Below are 22,700 nucleotides of genomic sequence, written 5' to 3'. Positions count from 1 at the left end.
AAATCCTTAGAGGAGGAAGCAGCTGAATCACACAGGACCAATCAATGAACAGATAATCAGATGTGTGTCACACTCATGACCTCCAGTGTGAATCACAGTTGTCATGTTTTCTGTGTGATTTAGTTGTCATTACATTGTTACAACAACCACTTGCAGTTAAAGGTGAAAGTTAGCATGATTACGATCTGAGGACAAAACACTTAATTTTAATAATCATGTTACAACATAAATGTGATCCTGATGAAGATCCATGCATAAGCTGGGATTTTTAAAATGAGATGGTCTGGGAATGACTCAAGCCGCAGATCCACCTGATTCTGATCCACGGAGGCTGCAGGTGGGACAGACACCTGTTGCCTTCAGGTGTCAGAATGAGTCCAGAGAGTTAAGAAAGACGGAGAAAACATGAGCAGAGTGTGGCGTCGGAGAAATGTACATGAACCGACTGATAATAATTTATTCATCTGTTTATCCATCTATTCATCAATTTCTGTCTGTCTGTCTGTCTCTGATAGAAAACTATTACTTCCTGCCAGGACTAATTGATCCTCTGCTGTGTGGAAACACTTCTGATTCAGGGTACGTTTATATGACAGGCACTATTACAGTGAATGATGGTGATGGTAATGATGATATGATGATGTGTTCAGGAGCTGTCCGGAGGGTTTTACATGTGTCAGCGGGGGTAGAAACCCAAACTACGGCTTCACTAGCTACGACTCGATCGGCTGGTCTCTGCTGTCTCAGATCAGACTGATGACTCAGGACTTCTGGGACAACCTGATGATGCTGGTCAGTAAAGGACCTGTCCCACACACACACACTGGCCTCACTGGTTTCATTGTGTGGAGTCACTTTAAGTAACTTTGAAACTAGTATGTAAGTCAGTCATCTGTCTCTCTGTCACCTGTCTGTCTGCAGACCTTACGATCATCAGGTAAGGCCTACCTGACCGTCTTCATGCTCGTCATCTTCCCCAGCACTTTCTGCCTTCTCAGCCTCCTTCTGGCAGTGGTGGTCATGGCGTTCTGTGAGCAGGAGGAGGCCATTGTCACTGAGGCCAAAAGGAAAGAAGAACAGTTCAAACAGATTGTGGAGGCTCTGAAGAAGAGGGGGGAAACAGAGGTGTAGTCATTTCGTCATCGTCTCACTGTGTGAACATTTTGATAATCAGAATTGCTACGTGAAAGTTTTACAGTTAACTTCATCCCCATCAAGATTAACAATCGGCTGATAAATGATCACCAGCTAAATAATCTGCTTTAAATGGTTAATAGTTATTATCAATAAACTGATTCCAGTCAGTCCCTGGTTAAAATAATAAGGATATGACTGTAGATGATTCCTTGAACACTGACTGTGTGTGTGTGTGTGTGTGTGTGTGTGTGTGTGTAACTGCAGCAGGCGGAGCACTCAGAGAATCAAAATGGTGAAGATGATCAGAAACGGAGAGGTACATATACAGCTGTTTGTCTCGTCACAGTGCAAACCACATACATCCAATACTGCCTCTCACCTTAACCATCTACCTGTCTGTCTGAAGGTTTATATACAGTCATTCTCTCCATCTACCTGTCTGTTAAGAGGTTCATGTCTGACAGCAGCTTCAGGTTTTCTACAGGTCACAGTGTTTCTGTATCAGTCTGGTCAGAGGTCAGAGGTCAGAGGTCAGCTGCTCTCACTCTCTGCTCTGTGTTTCAGAGTTGGAGAACCAGAGCTCATGTCCTCCATGTTGCCTCGTCCTCCTCCAGTGGAACTGTTGTGGCTGCTGGCGCTGGTGCAAACAGCGGCTCTACACCTTTGTCACGAACCCGTTCTTTGACCTCGTGATCGTCATCTGTCTAATCTCCAACATCCTCCACATGTCGACCGAGCATTATCCAATGACAGAGGAGTTTGAATGGCAGTGGGTTGTTGCTGACCTGGTCAGTGTCAAAGAAAAGTCTGAAGTTTCAAACAGAACAGCAGCAGAAGAAGCGTGACAGGTCTCTCTGTTGACTGCTCTCTGACATCTAACCTCTGACCTCCAACCCCACTCAGGTCTTCACAGCAATCTTTGCAGCTGAGATGGTCCTGAAAATCCTGGCACTGGACCCATACGGATACTTCCAGGTCAGACCTCTGCTTGTCACCTGCTCAGTGATGATGACTGACAGCTGTTCTTGTGTTAACGTGTGTGTGTGTGTGTGTGTGTGTGTGTGTGTGTGGCTGCTCCGTTGCCATGGTTACAGGTTGGCTGGAACACCTTTGAAAGCATCCTTGTCCTCCAAAGTCTGATAGACCTGGCACTTGCTGATGTTCAGGGCTTGTTTAGGCTGAATACCATAGTGGTCAGTGTGACATCATGATCATCATCATCATCATCATCATCACCATCACAGAAATGAACAAACACTAATAATGTTCCTGTCCACCTGTGCGCACACCTGCCTCTTTCCTCACCTGTGTTCCCACCTGTTTCCTCACCTGTGTCCTCTCCTGTTTTCTCGCCTGTTTTCTCGCCTGTTTTCTCGCCTGTTTTCTCACCTGTGTCCTCACCTGTGTCCTCACCTGTGTCCTGGTCAGCTGCGAGTGCTCCGGCTGGCCCGATGGTGGCCGTCCTTCAACATGTTTTTAGGGATGATCTGGAGGTCGATGAGGAACGTGACCCTGCTCCTCTTCATCATGGTTTTCTTCTTCACCGTGGTCGGCATGCAGCTGTTTCAGCAGGACTACGAGAACCACGTCTGTTGCATCACAGTGGACTGTGAGCTTCCTCGCTGGCACATGACCAACTTCTTCAGCACCTTCCTCGTCATCTTCAGGGTGCTGTGTGGAGAGTGGGTCGAGATGACATGGGACTGCATGGAGGTCTCAGGAAAGGCAACGTGTTTGGTCTTCTTCATGACAGTCGTGATCATTGGAAACCTGCTGGTGAGTCTCTGTAGGTAGGCGGGTTTAAACCTGAGCTCTTCCTAAATGCCACAAATCACCCAGCCACAAACATCTGATCCTGGTCTTAAATCAGGTATTTAATCCAGGCCTTAATCTTATCCCAGAGTTATTTCAGGTCTCAAATCTGTTCTTGGTTGGTTTCAGGTCCTGGATGTTTACCTGGTCTTATTTCAGATCCTGAATGTGTATCTGGTCTTATTTCAGATCCTGAATGTGTTCCTGACCTTGCTACTGAGCTCATTTATTTTTGTGGCACCAGAGGAAAAAGACAAAAACAACATCCACAAGGCCCTTGAATGGATCAAGACCTGGATCCTGGCTCTGCTGGGAAAGAAGGACCCAGACCACACAGGTAGGACTAAACCTGCAACTAGAGCAAATGCTTTCTTGCTGACTAGTTTATTGTCATAGGCAATTTAATTAGTTTTTGTTTTATTTTCAGTTTTTTAGTCTTTGTAATTTTAAGCTGAGACCATTTAAAAACAACCAAAACTTAAGTTTTTGATTTGAATTCTCGATAAATCTCTGATTTTATGACAGATTGTTCTCACGCATGTTTTTCTGGTGGTATATCTGCCTTTCAGGGGTCGACAGTAAAGAGGACAACAGGAAGGAGTACCTGGCCTTGAACTTAGTGATGTCAGACCAGCCAATGTCAGAGGTCAAAGTCCTCAGCAGTAACATCAACAACCAGACGAGCAGTGACCATAACATCAAACCCCAGAAGGTCCCCATTGCCATGGCCGAGGTCGATATCGAATTCAAGACGCCTGAAGATGAACAACAGGAGAAAAAAGTAAAGTGTCTTCTGTTCTGTCGTCTGATTCACAATTAAAGTAACCAGTCAGCTCGCAGTTTACAGGACTGTCAGGACCAATCTATGTTACTGCCCGACTCAACATAACTTTTTGTTGTATAACTTGATTCTCATCAAAAATTAAACAAATTAATTTGAAAAATAATTTGAGCAATGAATCTACAGCGCTCATGTTCATAGCAGAGTATCAATTAGCTTTTTTTCATAACAAGTGAACACATAATAATAAAATTCCACAGGAAGGTGACCTCAGCTGTGGGCTGACCATGTCAGGATGTTAAATGTCAGCATGCACAAGAAACTGCTGGAGTTCAGTCTAACAATAAGAATTATGATGATAATGACGATGCTCAGGTGGTTTGGGCACCTGATCAGGATCCTCCTGAGTGCCTCTCTTTGGAGGTTTTCTAGGCAGGACCAGCTGGAGGAGACCCCAGGATGGACCCAGAACTCAGGGAGGGATTATACATCTCATCTGGCCATGGAATGCCTCAGGATCCCCCAGGAGGAGAGAGAGACTCCTTAGTCTGCTGCCACCTCGACCCGACCCTGGATGAGCCAAAAGGAACAGATAGTAAAATAAGTAATAACAACAACAATAATAATAATAATAATAATAATCTCTTGTTGATTGTTTGTTCAGTGTGATGACATTCAGAAACCTACCGAACACCATGAAGACCATGAGGGAAACACACCTGAGGACTGCTGCAGTGACAGTACGAGTCTTTCTGTAGAAATGATAAAGAACCAATCAGTGATCAATAACCGCTCTAATGATTCTCTGTCTGTGTGTTACCGCTGCTGTCCATTCCTGGATATAGACACGTCCCAGGGTGCAGGGAGGGTCTGGTCTAATGTCAAGAGGGCCTGTCTCTTAATCGTACAACACAAATACTTTGAGATCACCATCATCATCATCATCATGCTAAGCAGTGTAGCTCTGGTAAGTACCAACAAACCTACATTCTTAAACATAATTATAAAAATGGTAATTTACACATTATTGTATATTAATGTAACAGTATTCTCTCATATATTATTATACATACCAGCATTCATTTACATTATTGTATGTACCAACATTATTATACAGTATTTATTTGCTTTCCTGGGAAACTGGAGCAGGTATCGATGACAATGACGCCTGCCACTGACACCAGATGTGAAAACTTGTTAATGTAAATTGTATTGAAGGGGTGTCACTGATCTGTCGGATGTAGAGTGACCACACACCTGTCCAGATGCTTAAAGCAGTGTGTTTGTGAACAGATGTTTGAGGATGTTCACCTGCACCAGCGTCAGGTGTTAAAGATGGTTGTGGAGATGGCAGACCGGGTGTTCACCTACCTGTTCCTGCTCGAGATGCTCCTCAAGTGGATCGCCCACGGACTCAAGAAATACTTCACCAATGCGTGGTGCTGGCTTGACTTCCTCATCTTAGATGTAAGGACAGGATCAATAAGATTAATTATGGATAATATATTGATTACTGCCACAGAATCTGTCCTGATTGCTTGAAATGATCTGTTCAAATCACAGCTCAGCTATAACAGTTTTAATTTAAGGTAGATTAATTTGCAGGTAACCCTATGAACTGATGCTTCAGTCAGAGGAACAGATTAAACACTGACCATTATTAACTATTATATAATTATATTAGTAATTATCATGAATTGATTAAGAATTATTCTATATCTTTTTTCACACACCAGTTTTTATCCTGATGAAACAAACCCATGAAAAGTTGATCAGGCAGCTTTGGACAGAGCCAGGCGAGCAGTTTCCCCCTGCTGGCAGTCTTTATGCCAAGTTACACTAGCTGTTTCCAGTCTTAATGCTAAGCTAAGTTAGCTGATTCCCCTGTCTACAGTCTGTTTCCAGTCAGTAGGTTAGCTGTTTCCTCTTGTTTCCAGTGTTAGACATGGAATCAACCTGAATTTGTGACTTGCAGATAGAAGGAAAAGAATATCTAAACTGTTCCTTTAAGCATCTGAGGGATCTGAACTTCCTGTCTGTCCTTCACTCACCTGAGATATGATGTCATCAGCAGCAATGTTGTGTCTTCCAGGTTTTTCTGGTTTCTCTGATGGCCGACATGTTGGGATTCTCTGGAACTGGAGCCATCCAGTTTCTGAGGACTCTGAGAGCTCTGGGGCCCCTGAGGGCCCTGTCTCGCTTTCCAGGTCTTAGGGTGAGACCTACACTCACATACACAGACAGACAGACAGACAGACATAGGTACAGGTGTGTTAGTGATATCACAGCACAGTCGTCTACCGGTGGGCTCCTTAGTTGAATACACTCAACTGTGTGTTACTATTGCATTTCCATTTCAATTTAGGGTATTTACCAGATGCTTTTTTCCAAAGTGACTTACAATAAGTACATTTTCCACAAGAAACAAGCCAAAATACATCACTGAGACAGAGTAAAAAAAAAGAGACCATTTTCAATCCCTTATCTGAGCATCATATCTGTAATTTGTCAGTGCTATGATAAGAGCAGTGTTAAGGATAAGAAGGATAAGGGTAAGAACATACAGGTGCAATATTTAGTCAGTCACTGTTGTGCCTGGCTAGCTGGCATGTTTGCTGTAAGCTCTCTAGCTACAGCTACTGAGAGTATGTATGTATTTAGGGCATTGATAAGTCGTAGGTGTGTTTTGGCTGTAGCATGAGCTGACCTTTAAGAACCAGTTGCACCAGGACATGAAACATCGATATTTGGCTGGTGGACCCTCTGCCTCCACTGTCTGCCTTTCATCTGTCAATCAACTACTCTCTTTGTCTGTATATGAGCAGGTCCAATGATATTTAACACTGCTATTCATCCCTCTGTGTATAGTAGCAATGCACAGATGGATCAAGTGGCCATTGATTGATCATTTAAATCATCCGACAGGATCAGTCTGGATCAATCATCAATTAATATTCTGTGTCACAGTTCTGGTTCGTATGGTTCCTACTCATAAATCCTGAGCTCTTATTTCAGAAGCTAACAGTTTAATTCTGTTTCCTCTTTCCTGTCAAGTCTGTAATTATAGCTTGCACGCAGTGACATCATTTAAACAAAACCTTTGAAATAACTGAAAGCTACGTGTCTGATCATCGGCGTGTACGTGTGCTGTGAAGCCGCCTGTGTCGACTCATATTACTGTCTGAATAATGTGTCCCTGAATAGCAGGAAACACACTGACTTTGACTTTAAAGCAGGTTTTTGTCAGTCTGTGGTGCAGTTGCTTCCTGCTGTCTGACCACACCTCACCTCATGACCAACATGGCCATTTGTAATTTACACAACATGGCTGTAAAAAAGACGACACTGAATCAGAATCAGAAATCCTTCAATGTCCCGCAGACGGGGAAATTCGTTTGTCACAGCAGCGACATAATATTTCAAAAACAGAAACATATTACAATAACAGGAACAATAGCAAAAATAAGCAATAAAATTAAAAAGGGAAGAAATAGACATATATACATATTTACATGATGTAGTGCAAAATTAACAGCAGTAGGTTAGCAGTAGATCTAGGTCTCCCTCTAAACCTGTCTCTCTCTACCTGTCTGTGTGCAGCTGGTGGTGGAGGTTCTGGTCCAGACCATCCGTCCCCTGTTTGATGTGCTGCTGGTGTGTCTGACGGTGTGGTTGCTCTTCGGTATTGTGGGTGTGGGCATGTTTGCTGGAAAGTTTCACTACTGTTTCAATGAGACGTCAGAGGAGTACTTCTTACCTGAGGTAGTGAACAACAAGACCGACTGTTTCTCTCTGATCATGATGAACTTCACGGAGATCCGCTGGAAGAACCTCCACATGAACTATGACAACCTACTGAACGGTTACTTAGCGCTGCTGCACCTGGTCAGTCTGAACACTCAGCAACACTCAAGTCATTCAGTATGAACTCTACAACAATAAAAGCATCAAACATGACTGACTCCATGTTCTAGAGGTGGAAGTAAAGCTGCTCCCAACATCCAATGCCTTTAAAGATTTTCAGCTATCCAAAAATTCAAGTATATAGTATATTGTGTAATTTTTTCCTAAAAATTGGTGACGGAGATCATGTGTAGTTAAATTAAATTAAAATTCATTGACTCTAACTGGTTTGACTCTATTCAAATGAGATTAATCTGTAATTTTATTTGATTCTCAATTTGTAGCATTTAGCCATCATCAGAGTTTTGATATTAGAGTGAATCTGCTGCACGATAATATAGAATATCTGAGCTCATTAGAACTTAAGTGTAGTGTTTTTCTTATGAAGTTCTGTGTTGTCTTTCCGTCAGGTGACATCAGCAGATTGGATGGACATCCTTTATGCTGCAGTGGACGCCAGACTGGTAAGTGTTGGTACTTGTACTGGTTCTGGTACTGACATTATTACTGGTACTGATATTAATACTGGTACTGACATTGCAGGTGGAGGACCAGCCTGTCTATGAGCACAACATCTTCATGCACCTGTACTTTGTCTGCTTCTTCATCATCGGCTCCTTCTTCACCTTCACCTTCCTCATCAGAGCCATCATGGACTACCTGCAGAGAGACAAGATATGTAACCACACCTACTGACATAGACAGGCAGAGAGACAGACAGGCACAGAGTAGACAGACTGAGAGACAGACGGACTTGTCTTTACTTTGTCTTTACTTGTATCTGTATGTTTTGTCTTTACTTTGGAAGGAAACGTATTTTCATGACAGACGAGCAGTACAAATTCTCCAAGTGTGTGAAGGAACGGTTCTCCAGGTATCCTCAAGCACCTGGTCCCCGACCTCAGGTGGGTTCACTTGCTTTGTGTTTGTGGGTCTTTAAACTACATGGTGTAAGCAGGTCAGGTGTGGATTTCAGGTCAGAGTTCCTGTAAGAGACCAGTGTCTTTAAACTTTGAATGTGCTTCTGATGCATTTTAATTGTCCTGATTTCTTCAGTTGACATAAATCTAGAAATCAAGATAAATGTAACTTTGTCACCAGAGCTGTTGGTTTAATGGGTTGGACTTCCTGGTTTCTGTCAGAGTCAAAATAAACTCAAGACATTTGAAATAGATTTATAAAAAAGTAAGTTTCACGCTGCTCTTCATTACACTCAGAATCGGGCCCGGGCTTGGCTGTTTGACCTGGTGACCAGTCGGTACTTTGAATTCTTCATAATGGGGATTATCTGCCTGAACATGGTTATTCTGGCGGTGGAGACGTACGATCAGAGCTACGAGGTGGATGAGATCCTGCACTGGTTCCAGTTCACCTTCATTCTCATCTTCTTCATTGAGTTCATCCTGAAGATCAGCGCCTTCAGACAGCACTATTTTGCAGACGGCTTGAACGTCCTGGACTTTGTGGTGCTAGTCATGTTGATCATCGGTAAGTTTAAGTGTGGTGATGTTGTCACTGTGCCTGGTGATTTAATCGTCTTGTCACTTGTTACTGAGTACTTTGATTCATTTAGTTGTAAAATAGTAGTGAAAATAAAAAATGAGCAAGTCAAATGTGCTTTAATATTCGTTTGATCCCACAAAGAGCATTTCCTGATTTCCGTTAGTGTGATGTACAGCTGTTCTCCTGGACGCTGTGACATCACTGACCTCATTTATATTCTCTGTTCTGTCACTGTCCACCTCTGCTACCTCTGCTGAAGCTAACATAAGCTGAAAAGCTTACTTTTCAAACAGCTCTGAACCTCCATCCACACCCGGGCCAGGGTCTCCAAACTGGCTGTGAAGTCAGTCGTGCTCACAGGCCCCAAGTCTTAAAGTCTGATTTTGAATGAGCGCAGAAAGAAATTACACTGTGATCAATGGGTTATGTGAAAAACTGTGCTGGATATCATTCTCCGCATTCAACGGAACGACAACCATGAAAAACAAGGAAAACACTTTAAAGGAGCAGTCTGTAGTTTTGTTGAAGCAATGTTAAAGAGAAAAGAAAGAATAAACTCTTTTTGTTTTCATGACTGAATAGACAAACTGATCTTAAAGGAGTTTTACTTTGTTTATATGTGGCGGACCCCGCCACCTTTCTAGCTTCAAACAGTGTTCAGGGACCTTCCTCTGAGTACAGCTTGTTTATTCACTGATCGAAACAAAAGTTTGTATCCTCTGTCATATTGTAAATATTAAAATTCTCATTCTTTGATTTCTTCTACAAAACCACACAGTGAAGCGTTGAAGATGCTTATTTGATCAGTAATGACTCAGACAGGAACGAGTACACTCGTTCACGAAGATGATTGTTTTAGCACCTTTTCAAAAATTATCTCCATCCAAAGCAACTCCGCATAAAACACAAATCACATGACCATTACTGTACGAACAATTATTTTACCTTTGCTTACTCTTGTCCACTGTTTCTACAACATATGTGATCAGAGGAGGATTAAGGTAGTCATGGGCCCCTAGGCCATTTTTTATGTGGGCCCCCCCTTTCGATGAAGATGACGAATCACAGTGGTCACGGTCAGCGTCCTCCACCTCGGCATCTTCTTGACCCCGACAACCAGCAGCCTTAAAATATCCCGTTAATTTGCGAATCTTCGCTAATAGTTCTCTGTCCCTTTTCTCTGTCTTCCGCTGCACCTTTAGCTTCTGTGCCCCGCTGGGTTTTATGTCAGGTATTTTGCCGCTGCAAAATTTTCGTTGACAGTTAACGGCAGTGATGTAGGTAGGTCAAATCGAATTGATGAGCTTGATGAGGTGACCCATGTCTGCCCAATCAGTGCTGTTTTATTTGTTTATTACCCCGTGGACCAATAGAGGTTAGGGCTGGGTGATGGGGCCTAAAAATTGAATCTCCGATTTTTTTTGCATCAAACTCAGTGTATGATTTTAAAAGTTTTTTTTTTCCTTTCCCAAGGACAAACTTCAAATTACAAATTCATTGCACTGCATTTATTTTAAACGTCCCATATTATACTGTTTTTCATCAATTTCACACAGCTGTCAGAGATCCAGCAGCTCTGTATTCGATATGCATTACCCCAAACCCATCTGTGGTCCTGAATTCAGCTGTCTAAAAGTCGACCTACAGAGCTCTATTCAGAGCAGTCTGTTTCTGTGCCTGCACCTTTAAATGCTAATGAGCTCCGTCTGTCACCCCTACTTGAAAAGCCCTGCTTGCTGTCACTCTCAGGGAGGGGAAGCCCCTTGCGTTAGCAGTAGCATGTGCTAATGTTTACGGTGGACGTATATACAGTCGTCCTCAAAATTATTCATACCCTTGCTGATTCTTGTGATTTTTTCATTTAGTGATGAAATAAATGCTTGTTTTCAAATTTGTGTTTTAGCTTTATGTGACCAACAATTGAAAGAATGACAACAATATAAAATAATTTTAAAAAAATCATTTCTGGGGTATTTTATTAACGGAGTCCAAAAAAAATGCCATGTTCAAAATTATTCATACCCTAGTCCATCGTCTTTATTTAATAGTCAATGGCATAGCCTTTATTCTTTATGACTGCTTCCAGACGATTCTTGTACGTGTCCACAAGCTTCTTGCACGTCTCCTGTGGGATGTTGGCCCACTCTTCCTTGGCGAATGCCTCAAGCTGGGTCAGGTTGGTTGGTTTCCTCGCCATCACTCTGGTCTTCAAGTGATGCCACAAATTCTCAATTGGATTGAGGTCAGGACTTTGACTTGGCCATTCCAGGACACTGATGTCATTGTCCTTGAACCATTTCTTGACTACCTTGGCGGTGTGTTTAGGATCATTGTCTTGCTGGTACATCCAGTTTTGGCCAAGCTTGAGTTTTTCAGCAGATTCCTTGACATTTTCATCAAGTATCCTGATATAATCCTCCTTTTTCATGATACCTTGGACCTTGACGAGATTGCCTGTGCCACTGGAAGAGAAACATCCCCACAGCATTATGCTTCCACCACCATACTTGACAGTGGGCACAGTGTTCTTTGGTCTATAGGCTTCTCCTTTCTTCCTCCAGACATACTGGGTATCCATATGGCCAAATAACTCCAGTTTTGTCTCATCAGACCACAGGATGGTTGACCAAAAGCTGGGATCTTGCTTCAGATGACCTCTACAAAAGGCCAGGCGAGCTACCAGATGTTTTTTCCTGAGCAGCGGCGTCTTCCGAGGTTTACGTCCATGGAGACCTCCTCTGTGCAAAACTCGCTCAATGGTGGACCGTGACACCTTTGTCCCTGTCTGCTCAAGGGTTTGAATTAGGGCCTTGGTTGTGGTCCGTGGGTTGGTGTTGACCTCTCGGCAGATTCTCCTGGCAAGTTTGGGGGACACCTTACACTTTCGGCCACGCCCACTGAGGTTTTTGACAGTGTTGAACCTCTTGTGCTTGTTGATGATGCTCTGGACGGTTGAGACAGGGACACCATACTGCTTGGAAATGGCCTTGTAACCCTTTCCTTCACTGTGGGCCTGCACAAGATGCTGACGCAGGTCCTCACTGAGCTCCTTCTTCTTTACCATGATGACCAGAGATTAACAATGACCTGAACACTTTCCCACTATTTATACTCTTCTGGAAAGATGCTATTTTTTTTAACCTTGTTTAACATTTGGTCAACAAAAAAGGTATTCATTCCAATGAGACATCATGAAATAACTTTGGGACAAAGATGAACACATTTGGGACATTTTTGTTGAGATATTGCCAGGGGTATGAATAATTTTGAACATGGCATTTTTTGGTAATCCGACAATAAAATACCCATGAATTTAAGAGTTTCTTGAATTGTGTATTGTTGTCGTTCTTTCACTTGTTGGTCACATATAATTCATAAACAAACGTGACAAAAATGCATTAGTTTCATCGCAAAAATAAAAAAATCACAAAATTAACAAGGGTATGAATAATTTTGAGGACGACTGTATGTATTGCTATGGCTCTGGAGATTTTTTTGTTCAGTCGAACCAGTTTGACCCAGAACGGGACCCAGAAGGAGAAGCTGCTGAAGAAGTACAGACTCTGTGGCTGCAGCAGGATATTTCAGAATGGTTAGTGTGTCTGAATAATGTTAGTTTGTTCATATGTGTTGTTACATTTACTACCATGAAGCTAATGGCTAACAGCTAGCGAAGGCTGTATTTGTCTCCAGCACAGTCTCTAAACCCTTGGACACAGTTCACATCATCTCTGTCTCCAGTCTGCACGTTTCCAGACTTTTTACTGTGACAACCAAGCTCCATCGTAATATTATTAACATTAAACTCGCTTCAAACTCCATTGCATAGCAGACCGAAGTGGAGCTAACTAGTTAGCCGATTTCCAGCTAACTTCACCAGACTCGTAGGCAACTGTGAATACTATCACACCGCGGTCTGGTCCGGTATGGTTGGTACTGATCCTTTTACGAGGGTCAGTGTCGAGGCAAAGCCAGCTTTGTACTGACCCTCGTTACTGAAGCAGTCTGATGAGAAGTGGTTAGCACACACACACAAGCTAACACGAACTGCAGCCGGCATGTTGTCTTAAAATATGAAACGCAACCACTGTCTCTTCTGTTGTTCTGTAGCTGGGACAGAATATAGACACTGATGTTGATTTTTACAACCAACAGCAGAGTAATTTGTGTGTCCAGCTCTGAGTGAAACTCTGCTGTCTCACTGCTGGACACACTGAACTTCACCTCGGGAATGAACGCCTCCTCTCAGATATCTCCTGTCACCGCTCAGAGGAGGCCGGACTGTAATAATGACTCCTTTAGTTACGTAACGACAGGAGCAGAATCTGAACAGCCTGTAGGAGCGCCGTGTTACCAGTGGGTGGGCTGCAGAGACCATGCAGGAATCACTTGTGTTCCTCATTCTGGGAGTTGGCAGGCTCAGGGAGGACCAGCTTATATATGTAGAGACCAGAGAAAACCTGTTTTAATAATATGGGACCTAATTTTTAACAAAACTGCCCTGCCATTTTAAACAGTGCACCTTCAAACTCACTTGAAAAGAATGTGTCCCTTTTTGATAAAATGCTTTCATAAACATAAATTTAACATGACAGATTGCTTGCTATTATAAGAACAGATGGACGGATGAACCTCCTGTTCCACTGTATATACGGGCATCATGTCTTCAACGATATGCAACGTGACTGCATCTGTAACAGCTGTCCACGGGGACCCTTTATCCTCATACGTGACACAATGATTAAATGATTCTGCTAATGTTGGCTGCTTATAGTAGGTGTTTGTGGGCTGCAGCGGTCTTGTGCATCTCATAGTGAACAACAAGTGTCCCACTGTGATACATGCGACTGTCTGAGACGCTGAAATAAACAGGTCGGTCTGCAGCTAGTAGCCTTTGAACAACCTTTGCAGTGGAGCGTGGTTTGTTTGAGGTCCAACGCTACAAAACCAAGCTCCTAACGAAACAGTGCCTTTTTAGGAATGAACTCTTGGCTCTCTGCATGTTGTGTTTGTTTCTCTGTGGAAAGTCAATGGCGGGGCGGAGCCCACTATGAACTATGGGAGCCCATGAGGAGCAGCGGCAGAGCAAAGTAAAGAGAAAATCGATTTTATTTAAAAAAAAAAATCATTCTAAACCACAAACACGAATTTATCGGTTTTGCCAATTTATCGCCCAGCTCTAATACCACTCCACTGTGCATTAATCCATGCATGTATGTGATGGGTATCAGGGTGTCACTGAGGACAAAACGATAAGTCAGTGGAACGTGATGGCTTGTCACTAAATCCTCCTGAATAATGTTTTATCAAAACTTTGTCAGCAGCATAAGGATTTGTCTTCATTGACCTAAAACGGTGTTTAGGTGTGTATGAAGAAATAACTGTATTCATGTGGACAAGAGATATCAGGAATCAGTTAGGGTGTTTAATGTCATTTGTTCTTTCTTTCTTTCTTTCTTTCTTTCTTTCAGGCATGTTTCTTGCTGACTTGATGGAAAAGTACTTTGTATCGCCCCATGTCTTCAGAATGCTTCGATTGGTTCGTGTGGCTCCTGTCTTCTGTCTGATTCGCTGGGCCAGGGGGATAAAGAGGCTGCTTTCAGCTTTTGTAGGCTCACTTCCTGCCCTCTTCAACATTGGTCTCGTCTTCCTCCTGCTCATGGTCACCTTCTCAATCTTCGGCATGTTTAACTTCGCCTACGTGAAGAAGGAGTACATGATCAGCGACATGTTTAACTTTGAGACGTTCTGGAACAGCATGATCTGTGTGTTTATGATCAGTACAACTTCTGGGTGGGGCGGTATGCTGTATCCTATGATGAACAATCCTCCAGACTGTGACCCCTACGCAGAGCACCCAGGATTCATGGTCAAAGGCGACTGTGGCAACCCAACTTTGGGCATCGTCTTCTTCTTCACCTTCAGCTCCCTGTCCTACCTGCTGGTTGTCTACCTGTATCTCACCGTCGTCCTGGAGACATTAAACTCAGAGGACATGGAGATGCTGAGTGATGACGACCTCCAGAGGTTTTATAAAACCTGGAGCAAGTTCGACCCTGATGCCTCACAGTTCATACCATACAGGTGAGTCAACACACAGGCAGATAAACAAAGTCACAACAATTAACTCTCTTCAATCCAGAGAACCATAGAAATGACTTGAAACAATATGAATGATTGATCAAACACAGTAACTTTATTAACATCAACAATTATTTTCTGTTTCTGGTTCTGGATTCACTCACCCATTATTTGATGTCAGTCAGACTGCTGATGGGTCCTCACGTCATGTCACATGTCACTGGCCTAGAAAACATAAATGAAACAACAACAACAACTGCTCCAAACCTATTTTGATTTATTTGGCCAGATTAGATATAAACCAGCAGCTGAACTGAAACAGGGCCTTGAAGGAAGGTTCAACCACTGCAGAACCACTGAGACACCCAGAGGTCTCTGAAGGAGGACTGAGTATCTGACTGATGGGGCCCAGTTGGACCACGACTGGACTGTTCCAGTCTGGATCGGTTGGTGTCTTGAACAAAGAACTGCTACCAGAGTCCAACTAAAACTGCTCATGACCAACATTTTTAAAACCCAGAGCTAGTATAGTGTGTTCTGATGTATCCATGGGAGAATAAACCAAAGAGTTTAACTTTTTTCACTAATTGAAGCAACAGCAGTCTGTGGATCATTCATGTTTGGATGGCCCTGTGTTCATGCAAAGAGTCCATGTAATCTTATTGTTCTCAAGTTCCACATAGTTGAGAGGTGACGATCTTTCAGAGTTTCTCCACCTGCAGAGCTCCAGTGGTCACTGACTGATTGGATTGGACTGTATCGAATGCAGAGGTTCAGTCCAGTGAAATTATGGCAGGATCTTCCTCAGCAGGAAGTCGAACATTTCACTGCCATCACTCAAAAAAAGCTTGAGTTTATTGTCAACTCTTTCAACTCTTCTGTTCTGTTTTCCACAGTGAGCTGTCAGATTTCTGCAGTGCTCTTCAGGGTCCTCTGAGGATCCCCAAACCAAACACCATCAAACTGAGACATATGGACCTGCCTCTCTTTCCTGGAGACAAGATCTACTGTGTGGACGTCTTCCTTGCCCTTGCTTCTCAGGTAACATCACCTGATCCCTTTTTATATCATCATTTCTATTATTGTTGCTATTGTTGTTAATCTTTATATGTGTGCAGGTTTTGGGTGAATCAGCAGAGATGGACGCTCTCAAAGCCAGAATGGAGGAAAGGTTCCCGGCTAACTCGTCTAAGGTTTTACAATGCTCTGTTCTGTTCTGTTCCATCTGCTCTGTTCCGTCTGTTCTGTTCTGTTACTTCTGCTATGTTCTGTTGTGTTGTGTTCTATTCTTTTCTGTTCTATTGCATTCTGTTGTGTTTTATTCAATTCTGTTTTATTGTCTTCTGTTGTATTTACAGAAAGAATCTGCCTGCTGCTGTTCTCTGTTTATGGACGTGCTGCTGTTCTCTGTTTATTAACCTGTTGCTGTTCTGTTTATTGACCTGTTGCTGTTGTCTGTTAATTGACCTGCTGTTGTCTCTTTATCGACCTGCTGCTGTTCTCTTTATCGACCTGCTGCTGTGTGGATGAGCCTAAACTCAAAATAAAAAACGTTAATTTTGAAAAATGTTTATACTCGTCATTGTTGTCATTAGGAGTTTTATTGTGCTGTATGTGATTTGTTGCATTCTGCTTCTGGTTACAAATTTATTTTGTGCGTGGATTTCTAAAGGAAGAACAGCTTGTCGCTCAGTTGTTGCTCACAGGGATCCAAATAACTATATAAATAAATGTCTTCCATCTTCTAAAACCAAAAATGATTTTTGTCCCTTTCAGGTGTCCAATGTACCAATCAGCAGCACCCTGCATAGGAAACAGGAGGAGGAAGCGGCGAAGGTGATCTAGAGAGCCTACAGGAAGGGCCTGGCGCAGCATGGAGAGTGGAGTGTGGCAGAGTCTGAGGATGATGGCGTTGGTCTTTCAGGTGTCTGAGGCTCCGCCCACCCAGGTGGTGCTTTAGAGTAAGTCTATCCTCCATGCTGGTTCTCCAGCAAATGCCACCGACTTCCTGCCAATTGAAAAGTCATTCATCTGAGGACCTGTGGACTCACCTGCTGGTTAATGTCAGCAGGGACGACACATCTGGAGTTCCTGAACAATCAACAAACTTCCTCTTCTGCCTTTAAACATGAAAACTTCAGCCTTTTAATCTTCTAACAGTCTTTCACTGTATGAGCTAACACCCGTGTATGAGATATTAAACTACTTATTACACATGATATCAAGTAATATGATCATGTTTCCACTGATTGGGATTGGAGGCTCTACGTGACACATCAACATGTTGACCTGATGATGGTGACAGACAGGCAGATGGGTAGTCACAGTTCTTATTGATCCAATAAAATGATTTCAAATCAAAAGTCTTTATTGAAACATTTTGACTGAAACACATCTGCACATCTTTGACAACTCACCAGACAGATGAAAAAAATCACATCAGTCAGAAACATTTAACATCACAACTTCATCCTCCAAATACTCAGAAATGTTACTAATGTACTAACTAAGAACATACTTTTTTTACTCTCAATATACAGTGCCTTTATTCTGAAAATATTATGACTTATTGTATTCAAATATCGTATTTAAGTCATCATTCAAAAACATCTCTTTAGCATTAAACGTGTAACATTAACATGTAGCATTTTATAGTTTCCTATTGTGTGAGTCCAGACTGTCATCATATAAACAGGTGGTTTCATTCTCCGCCTCCAGTATGTCTCTCTCTATGTTGATCAGTGATAACAATAACAAAACAATTACATTTGATTGATTGCAACTGATTAACCAACATGAATGTAATGGAGTCGCATCTGCTGCCTGCAGTCAGATAATGTGCATGTTTATTCTTCACACTAAGCAAAATAAAGCACAGATTAATTTTATAGTTTTTATACATCTGTATGAAGGTATTATTGGTGCAAAAGGTTTGAGCACCTGTAACAGAGGAATTTGTAGTTGTGTACAGTGATTGTGTATGTGTATCAGTAAATGTGTGGTCACATACTCTATGAGTTGTGTACTTGTAGATTTTTTTCTCTCTCCACAAATACAACACAACACTTACACATTCACAAATTCTTAATTACAGGTGCACAAATCCTATTTTACAAGTCACAGATTAAAAAACTGACACGCTCACATTTTTGCTCCACTTGTTGTATATTTGGTGCAAAACATGTTTGTGCACCTGTAACAGACAATGTGAACTTGTGGCCAAAATTTGAATATGTGCAAATCTGAATGCTGAATTACTCAAAAAGTACATAGTAAAAGTACCTCATATTATTCATGCAAGTAGCCTAGCCTAGGAAGTACTTAGTTCAGCAGTATATGAATCTTGGACTACTTATGGAAAATAACTTTTGTATTATCAAAGTTGAGTGAAATACCCTAAGTACACAACTCAGAGTATGACTACACATTTACTGATACACATAGACAATCACTGTACACAACTACAAATTCCTCCGTTACAGGTGCTCAAACCTTTTGCACCAATAATAATACCTTCATAAATCTGTCCAATTTTTGTAGTTTAAATGTATGAAAATCAACAGTTGTAACTGACTAAATAAATAAAACATTTATACATGATGTTTGAGTCATGTTGTGTTGTCTATATTCCACCCAAATCCGTTAACCCAGCGGTGAGTGTTCACATGAGGCTTCGGTTCAGCTCGGGTCTGTCCTGTTTTGACAGGTTCACAAAAAAACATTTTCAGATTTCCTGTGCAGTTAATGGACCACAGAGGATAGTCTCCGGAGGTTCCTGAATGTTTCAGGTCTGAGTTGGATGCAGTGTGTGCGCTGCAGGATGGATCCACACCTACACAAGTGCTCCTGAAGCTCAGCCCCGCTTCTCCACCTGCTGACGTCACTCAGGTGTTTTCTGAACGCAGCAGATGCATAGTGGTATTCAGCTCCTAAGTTCATACTGCCGAACCATCAAGTGTGAGTACCTGAGAACAAGCCAGCAGGGAGATGCACATCTTCAGGGTCGTTACCACAGACAAGAACGGAGAAGGTCAACACTGTCTGTCACATTTCACCAGAGACCCCTGTGAGACGGAGATCAACCTGTGTGCCAGTGAACACACCTGTTAGTGGCATACCTGTCTGTCTGTGGACAGTTTAATGTATATGATGTCTCTGAACATCTGCTTCAGCTTGAGACCATGCTGCAGAAACAATCTGTCTCTGTCCAGGTGACAGGCTTCAGGCTTCAGGTGGAATGGTTCTGGAAACTGTCAGTGCGTTTACATGACACTCAAGAAAACCGAATTACTGGGTTAGTCCGACTATGATCGGATTTTTAAAATGCATGTATACACCTTAGTCTGACTAACATCGGACCGGATTGGATTTCTCATAGTTGGATTAACACAGCTAGATTATTCGATTGAGAGCCACATTACTCCTGCATGTATACGTTTCATCAGATTTTATCAGATTTATCAGAAATGGGTACAGCGCCACCTAGCATACCAGGGTATGACACGCTTTGGCCAGTAATTCGATTTTCTCACTGGCATGTATACTTGGACAATTGCAATTGTCTGATTGAGTAGCATAGTCGAACTATAGCTGTAATCTGACTAAGCTGTGCATGTAAATGCACTGTGTGTCTCAGGTGTGTGTAAGAATAGAGGCTAGTATGTTAACCTGCAGGTGGGCGGGTCAGCGTCCCCCCCGAGACTTTCAGACTACAATTTGTGAGGAGAGAGTTGAAGCTTCCAGAGACAATCCTTCATCACCTACACTGGCGGTCCTAGGTTGCATGACGCCCTGGGCGAACGTCACCTCAGTGCTTTCAGTCAGTTTCAGAGTGACATTTTTAGTTTCAGAGTGACATTTTTAGTTTCAGAGTGGATGGTGAAGTCAGTTTCAGGTTGGATAGTGAAGTCAGTTTCAGGGTGGATGGTGAAGTCAGTTTCAGGGTGGATGGTAAAGTCAAGTTCAGGGTGGATGGTGAAGTTAGTTTCAGAGTGAATGGTGAAGTTGGTTGTTTATTTTTGTTTGCTTGTGTGTTGGTCGGTTGATTGGCTGGCTGGTTTGCTTATTTGGTATTTGTTTGTTTGTGTGTTGGTTTGATTCATTGGTTTGCTTTCCAGCAGACTTGGATGGAGGATGGTTCTGGATCCATTATAGACCCTATTAAAGGTCCCATATTATAGTGTTTCATCAATTTCACACAGCTGTCAGAGGTCCACCAACTCTCTATCAGGGCATGTGAGTGGAGCTGAAAGGCAAGAATTTCCACACCCCGCTTATTTGGGTGTTCGCTGCTTTGCTCCATCGCTCAAAGTTATACCAGACAGCTCCGCTCAAAGACCACTCTCCGCTCACCTAAAATTTCATTCAGCTCCGGTGAAATCGTTCCACGCTAGCTCAGATTTATGAGAGGCAGCAATTCCTGAAGTTTCCCACCGAATTAGCCTGGGACACACTGCCCGATGTGGCCTAAACTGATGTGCAGCCGCTTTGTTACCGGAGAGAGCCTGTCGATTGAAACCCTTTTCACTTTGTAAAGATCAGTAGATTGTTTTGGGCTGACACCTCGTCCTCTTTCTGTGTTCTGTCTGTTCGAGCTCTGCGCTCCAACTATATTTTGCACGCTCCGTTCCCCACTCGCTCCGCTCTGCTCCACTCACATGCCCTGCTCTGTATTCGATATGCTTTGCCCCAAACCCATCTGTGGTTCTGAATTTCATCACCAAGCCCTACAGAGCTCTATTCAGAGCAGTCTGTTTCTGTGCCTGCACCTTTAAATGCTAATGAGCTCCGTCTGTCACCGCCCACTTGGAGAGCTCTTCCTGCTATGTCACTCTCAGGGAGGGGAAGCCCCTTGCCTTAGCAAAAGCATGTGCTAATGTTTAGGTGCATGTATATATGTATCGCTATGGCTCGCAGAGATTTTTTCGTTCAGTCGAACCAGTTTGACCCAGAATGGGACCCAGAAGGAGAAGCTGCTGAAGAAGTACAGACTCTGTGGCTGCAGCAGGATGTTTCAGAATGGTTAGTGTGTCTGTATAATGTTAGTTTGTTCATGTGTGTTGTTACAGTTACTGCCGTGAAGCTAATGGCTAACAGCTAGCGAAAGCTGCGTATGTCTCCAACTCAGTCTCCAAACTCTTGGACACTGTTCACCAGTCTGCACGTTTCCAGACTTTTTACTGTGACAACCAAGCTCCATCGTAATATCATTAACATTAAACTCACTTCAAACGCCATTGCATAGCGGACCGAAGCGGAGCTAACTAGTTAGCCAGTTTCCAGCTGACTTCACCAGACTCATAGGCAGCTATAAATACTATCACTTACCTGTGGCTCGGGTGCAGTTGCTGGGTCCGGTATGGTTGGTACTGATCCTTTTATGAGGGTCAGTGTCGGGGCAAAGCAGCTTTGTACTGACCCTCGTTACTGAAGCAGTCTGATGTGAAGTGGTTAGCACACACACACAAGCTAACACGAACTGCAGCCGGCACGTTGTCTTAAAATATGAAGCGCAACCACTGTCTCTTCTGTTGTTCTGTAGCTGGGACAAAATATAGACACTGATGTTGATTTTTACAACCAACAGCAGAGTAATTTGTGTGTCCAGCTCTGAGTGAAACTCTGCTGTCTCACTGCTGGACACACTGAACTTCACCTCGGGGATGAACGCCTCCTCTCAGATATCTCCTATCACCGCTCAGAGGAGGCCGGACTGTAATAATGACTCCTTTAGTTACGTAACGACAGGAGCAGAATCTGAACAGCCTGTAGGAGCTCTGTGTTACCAGTGGGTGGGCTGCAGAGACCATGCAGGAATCACTTGTGTTCCTCATTCTGGGAGTTGGCAGGCTCAGGGAGGACCAGCTTATATATGTAGAGACCAGAGAAAACCTGTTTTAATAATATGGGATCTTTAAGTGATTCATTCATTAGAATACTGAGCAAGGACACACCTGTCTGTCTGTGTCATTGTTTATCTAACAGAGCAGCCAGCAAGTTTTGTTCATTCAACACAACTTTATTGACACGTCAGTGTTTCCACTGTGACTCTAGTGGTAGGAGTCCATGATGCGTCTCATGCTCATGAACTTCATGTTGCTCATGCCCATGCTCATGAAGCTCCTGTACTCTCCAGGCTTCATGTACATCATCCTGCCTCTGAAGTGTGGCTGCTCGTACATCAGCCAGTGTCCGTCCATTGTCTGACATGACATGCAGTTGGACATGCGGTACCGATCCATGATGTTGTTGCAGTCATCCATCAGCTCATGCATCTGGCCTCCAAAGTTCTCCCTCTCATAGATCTTCATCCTGTACGAGCCACGGTGCTGCAACACACGGTAATCGATAATCAGTAACCAGTACAACTCCTTTCAGAAACATATAAATGACAACGATCTGTGGTGTGATTGGTCAGATACAGTGATGCTGTGCTGTGATTGGCTGCCTGGTTACCATGGGAATCATGCGGCAGGACCTGATG

The 22,700-nt window shown here is 43.0% G+C and overlaps 2 protein-coding genes across 3 annotated transcripts in view; one reads left to right on the top strand and one right to left on the bottom strand.

Moving 5' to 3' along the window:
• The window catches only part of LOC119024039 (sodium channel protein type 4 subunit alpha B-like), a 29,129-nt gene extending 10,312 nt beyond the window's left edge, over positions 1-18,817 (top strand). The window contains exons 9-31 of one of the 2 annotated variants that reach the window (XM_037106424.1): positions 516-579; positions 651-792; positions 922-1,125; positions 1,402-1,453; positions 1,702-1,925; positions 2,041-2,112; positions 2,232-2,330; positions 2,566-2,913; positions 3,139-3,286; positions 3,519-3,730; positions 4,395-4,470; positions 4,576-4,697; positions 5,024-5,197; positions 5,823-5,945; positions 7,331-7,615; positions 8,044-8,097; positions 8,177-8,308; positions 8,434-8,538; positions 8,851-9,121; positions 14,608-15,220; positions 16,114-16,258; positions 16,336-16,410; positions 16,994-18,817. In XM_037106424.1, coding sequence (XP_036962319.1) covers positions 516-579; positions 651-792; positions 922-1,125; positions 1,402-1,453; positions 1,702-1,925; positions 2,041-2,112; positions 2,232-2,330; positions 2,566-2,913; positions 3,139-3,286; positions 3,519-3,730; positions 4,395-4,470; positions 4,576-4,697; positions 5,024-5,197; positions 5,823-5,945; positions 7,331-7,615; positions 8,044-8,097; positions 8,177-8,308; positions 8,434-8,538; positions 8,851-9,121; positions 14,608-15,220; positions 16,114-16,258; positions 16,336-16,410; positions 16,994-17,062 — 3,809 coding nt within the window. In that variant the 3' untranslated portion in view covers positions 17,063-18,817. Of the gene's footprint in view, positions 1-515; positions 580-650; positions 793-921; positions 1,126-1,401; positions 1,454-1,701; positions 1,926-2,040; positions 2,113-2,231; positions 2,331-2,565; positions 2,914-3,138; positions 3,287-3,518; positions 3,731-4,394; positions 4,471-4,575; positions 4,698-5,023; positions 5,198-5,822; positions 5,946-7,330; positions 7,616-8,043; positions 8,098-8,176; positions 8,309-8,433; positions 8,539-8,850; positions 9,122-14,607; positions 15,221-16,113; positions 16,259-16,335; positions 16,411-16,575; positions 16,789-16,993 lie in introns of those variants that run through there. The other variant, XM_037106425.1, reaches the window with a different exon arrangement.
• A 3,422-nt stretch (positions 18,818-22,239) lies between these two features.
• LOC119024043 (gamma-crystallin M3-like) overlaps positions 22,240-22,700 on the bottom strand; it is a 1,699-nt gene continuing 1,238 nt past the window's right edge. The window contains exons 2-3 of the mRNA XM_037106431.1: positions 22,673-22,700; positions 22,240-22,545 (exon numbers count right to left, since the gene is read on the bottom strand). The exon at positions 22,673-22,700 is cut by the window's right edge and continues 215 nt beyond it. Of these exons, the coding sequence (XP_036962326.1) occupies positions 22,267-22,545; positions 22,673-22,700 (307 nt within the window). The 3' untranslated portion in view covers positions 22,240-22,266. The remainder of the gene's footprint in view (positions 22,546-22,672) is intronic.

The sequence above is a fragment of the Acanthopagrus latus genome, chromosome 8, assembly GCF_904848185.1.
Source record: "Acanthopagrus latus isolate v.2019 chromosome 8, fAcaLat1.1, whole genome shotgun sequence".
NCBI classification, from domain to species: Eukaryota; Metazoa; Chordata; class Actinopteri; order Spariformes; family Sparidae; genus Acanthopagrus; species Acanthopagrus latus.
This window is presented reverse-complemented; position numbering and strand designations above follow the sequence as displayed.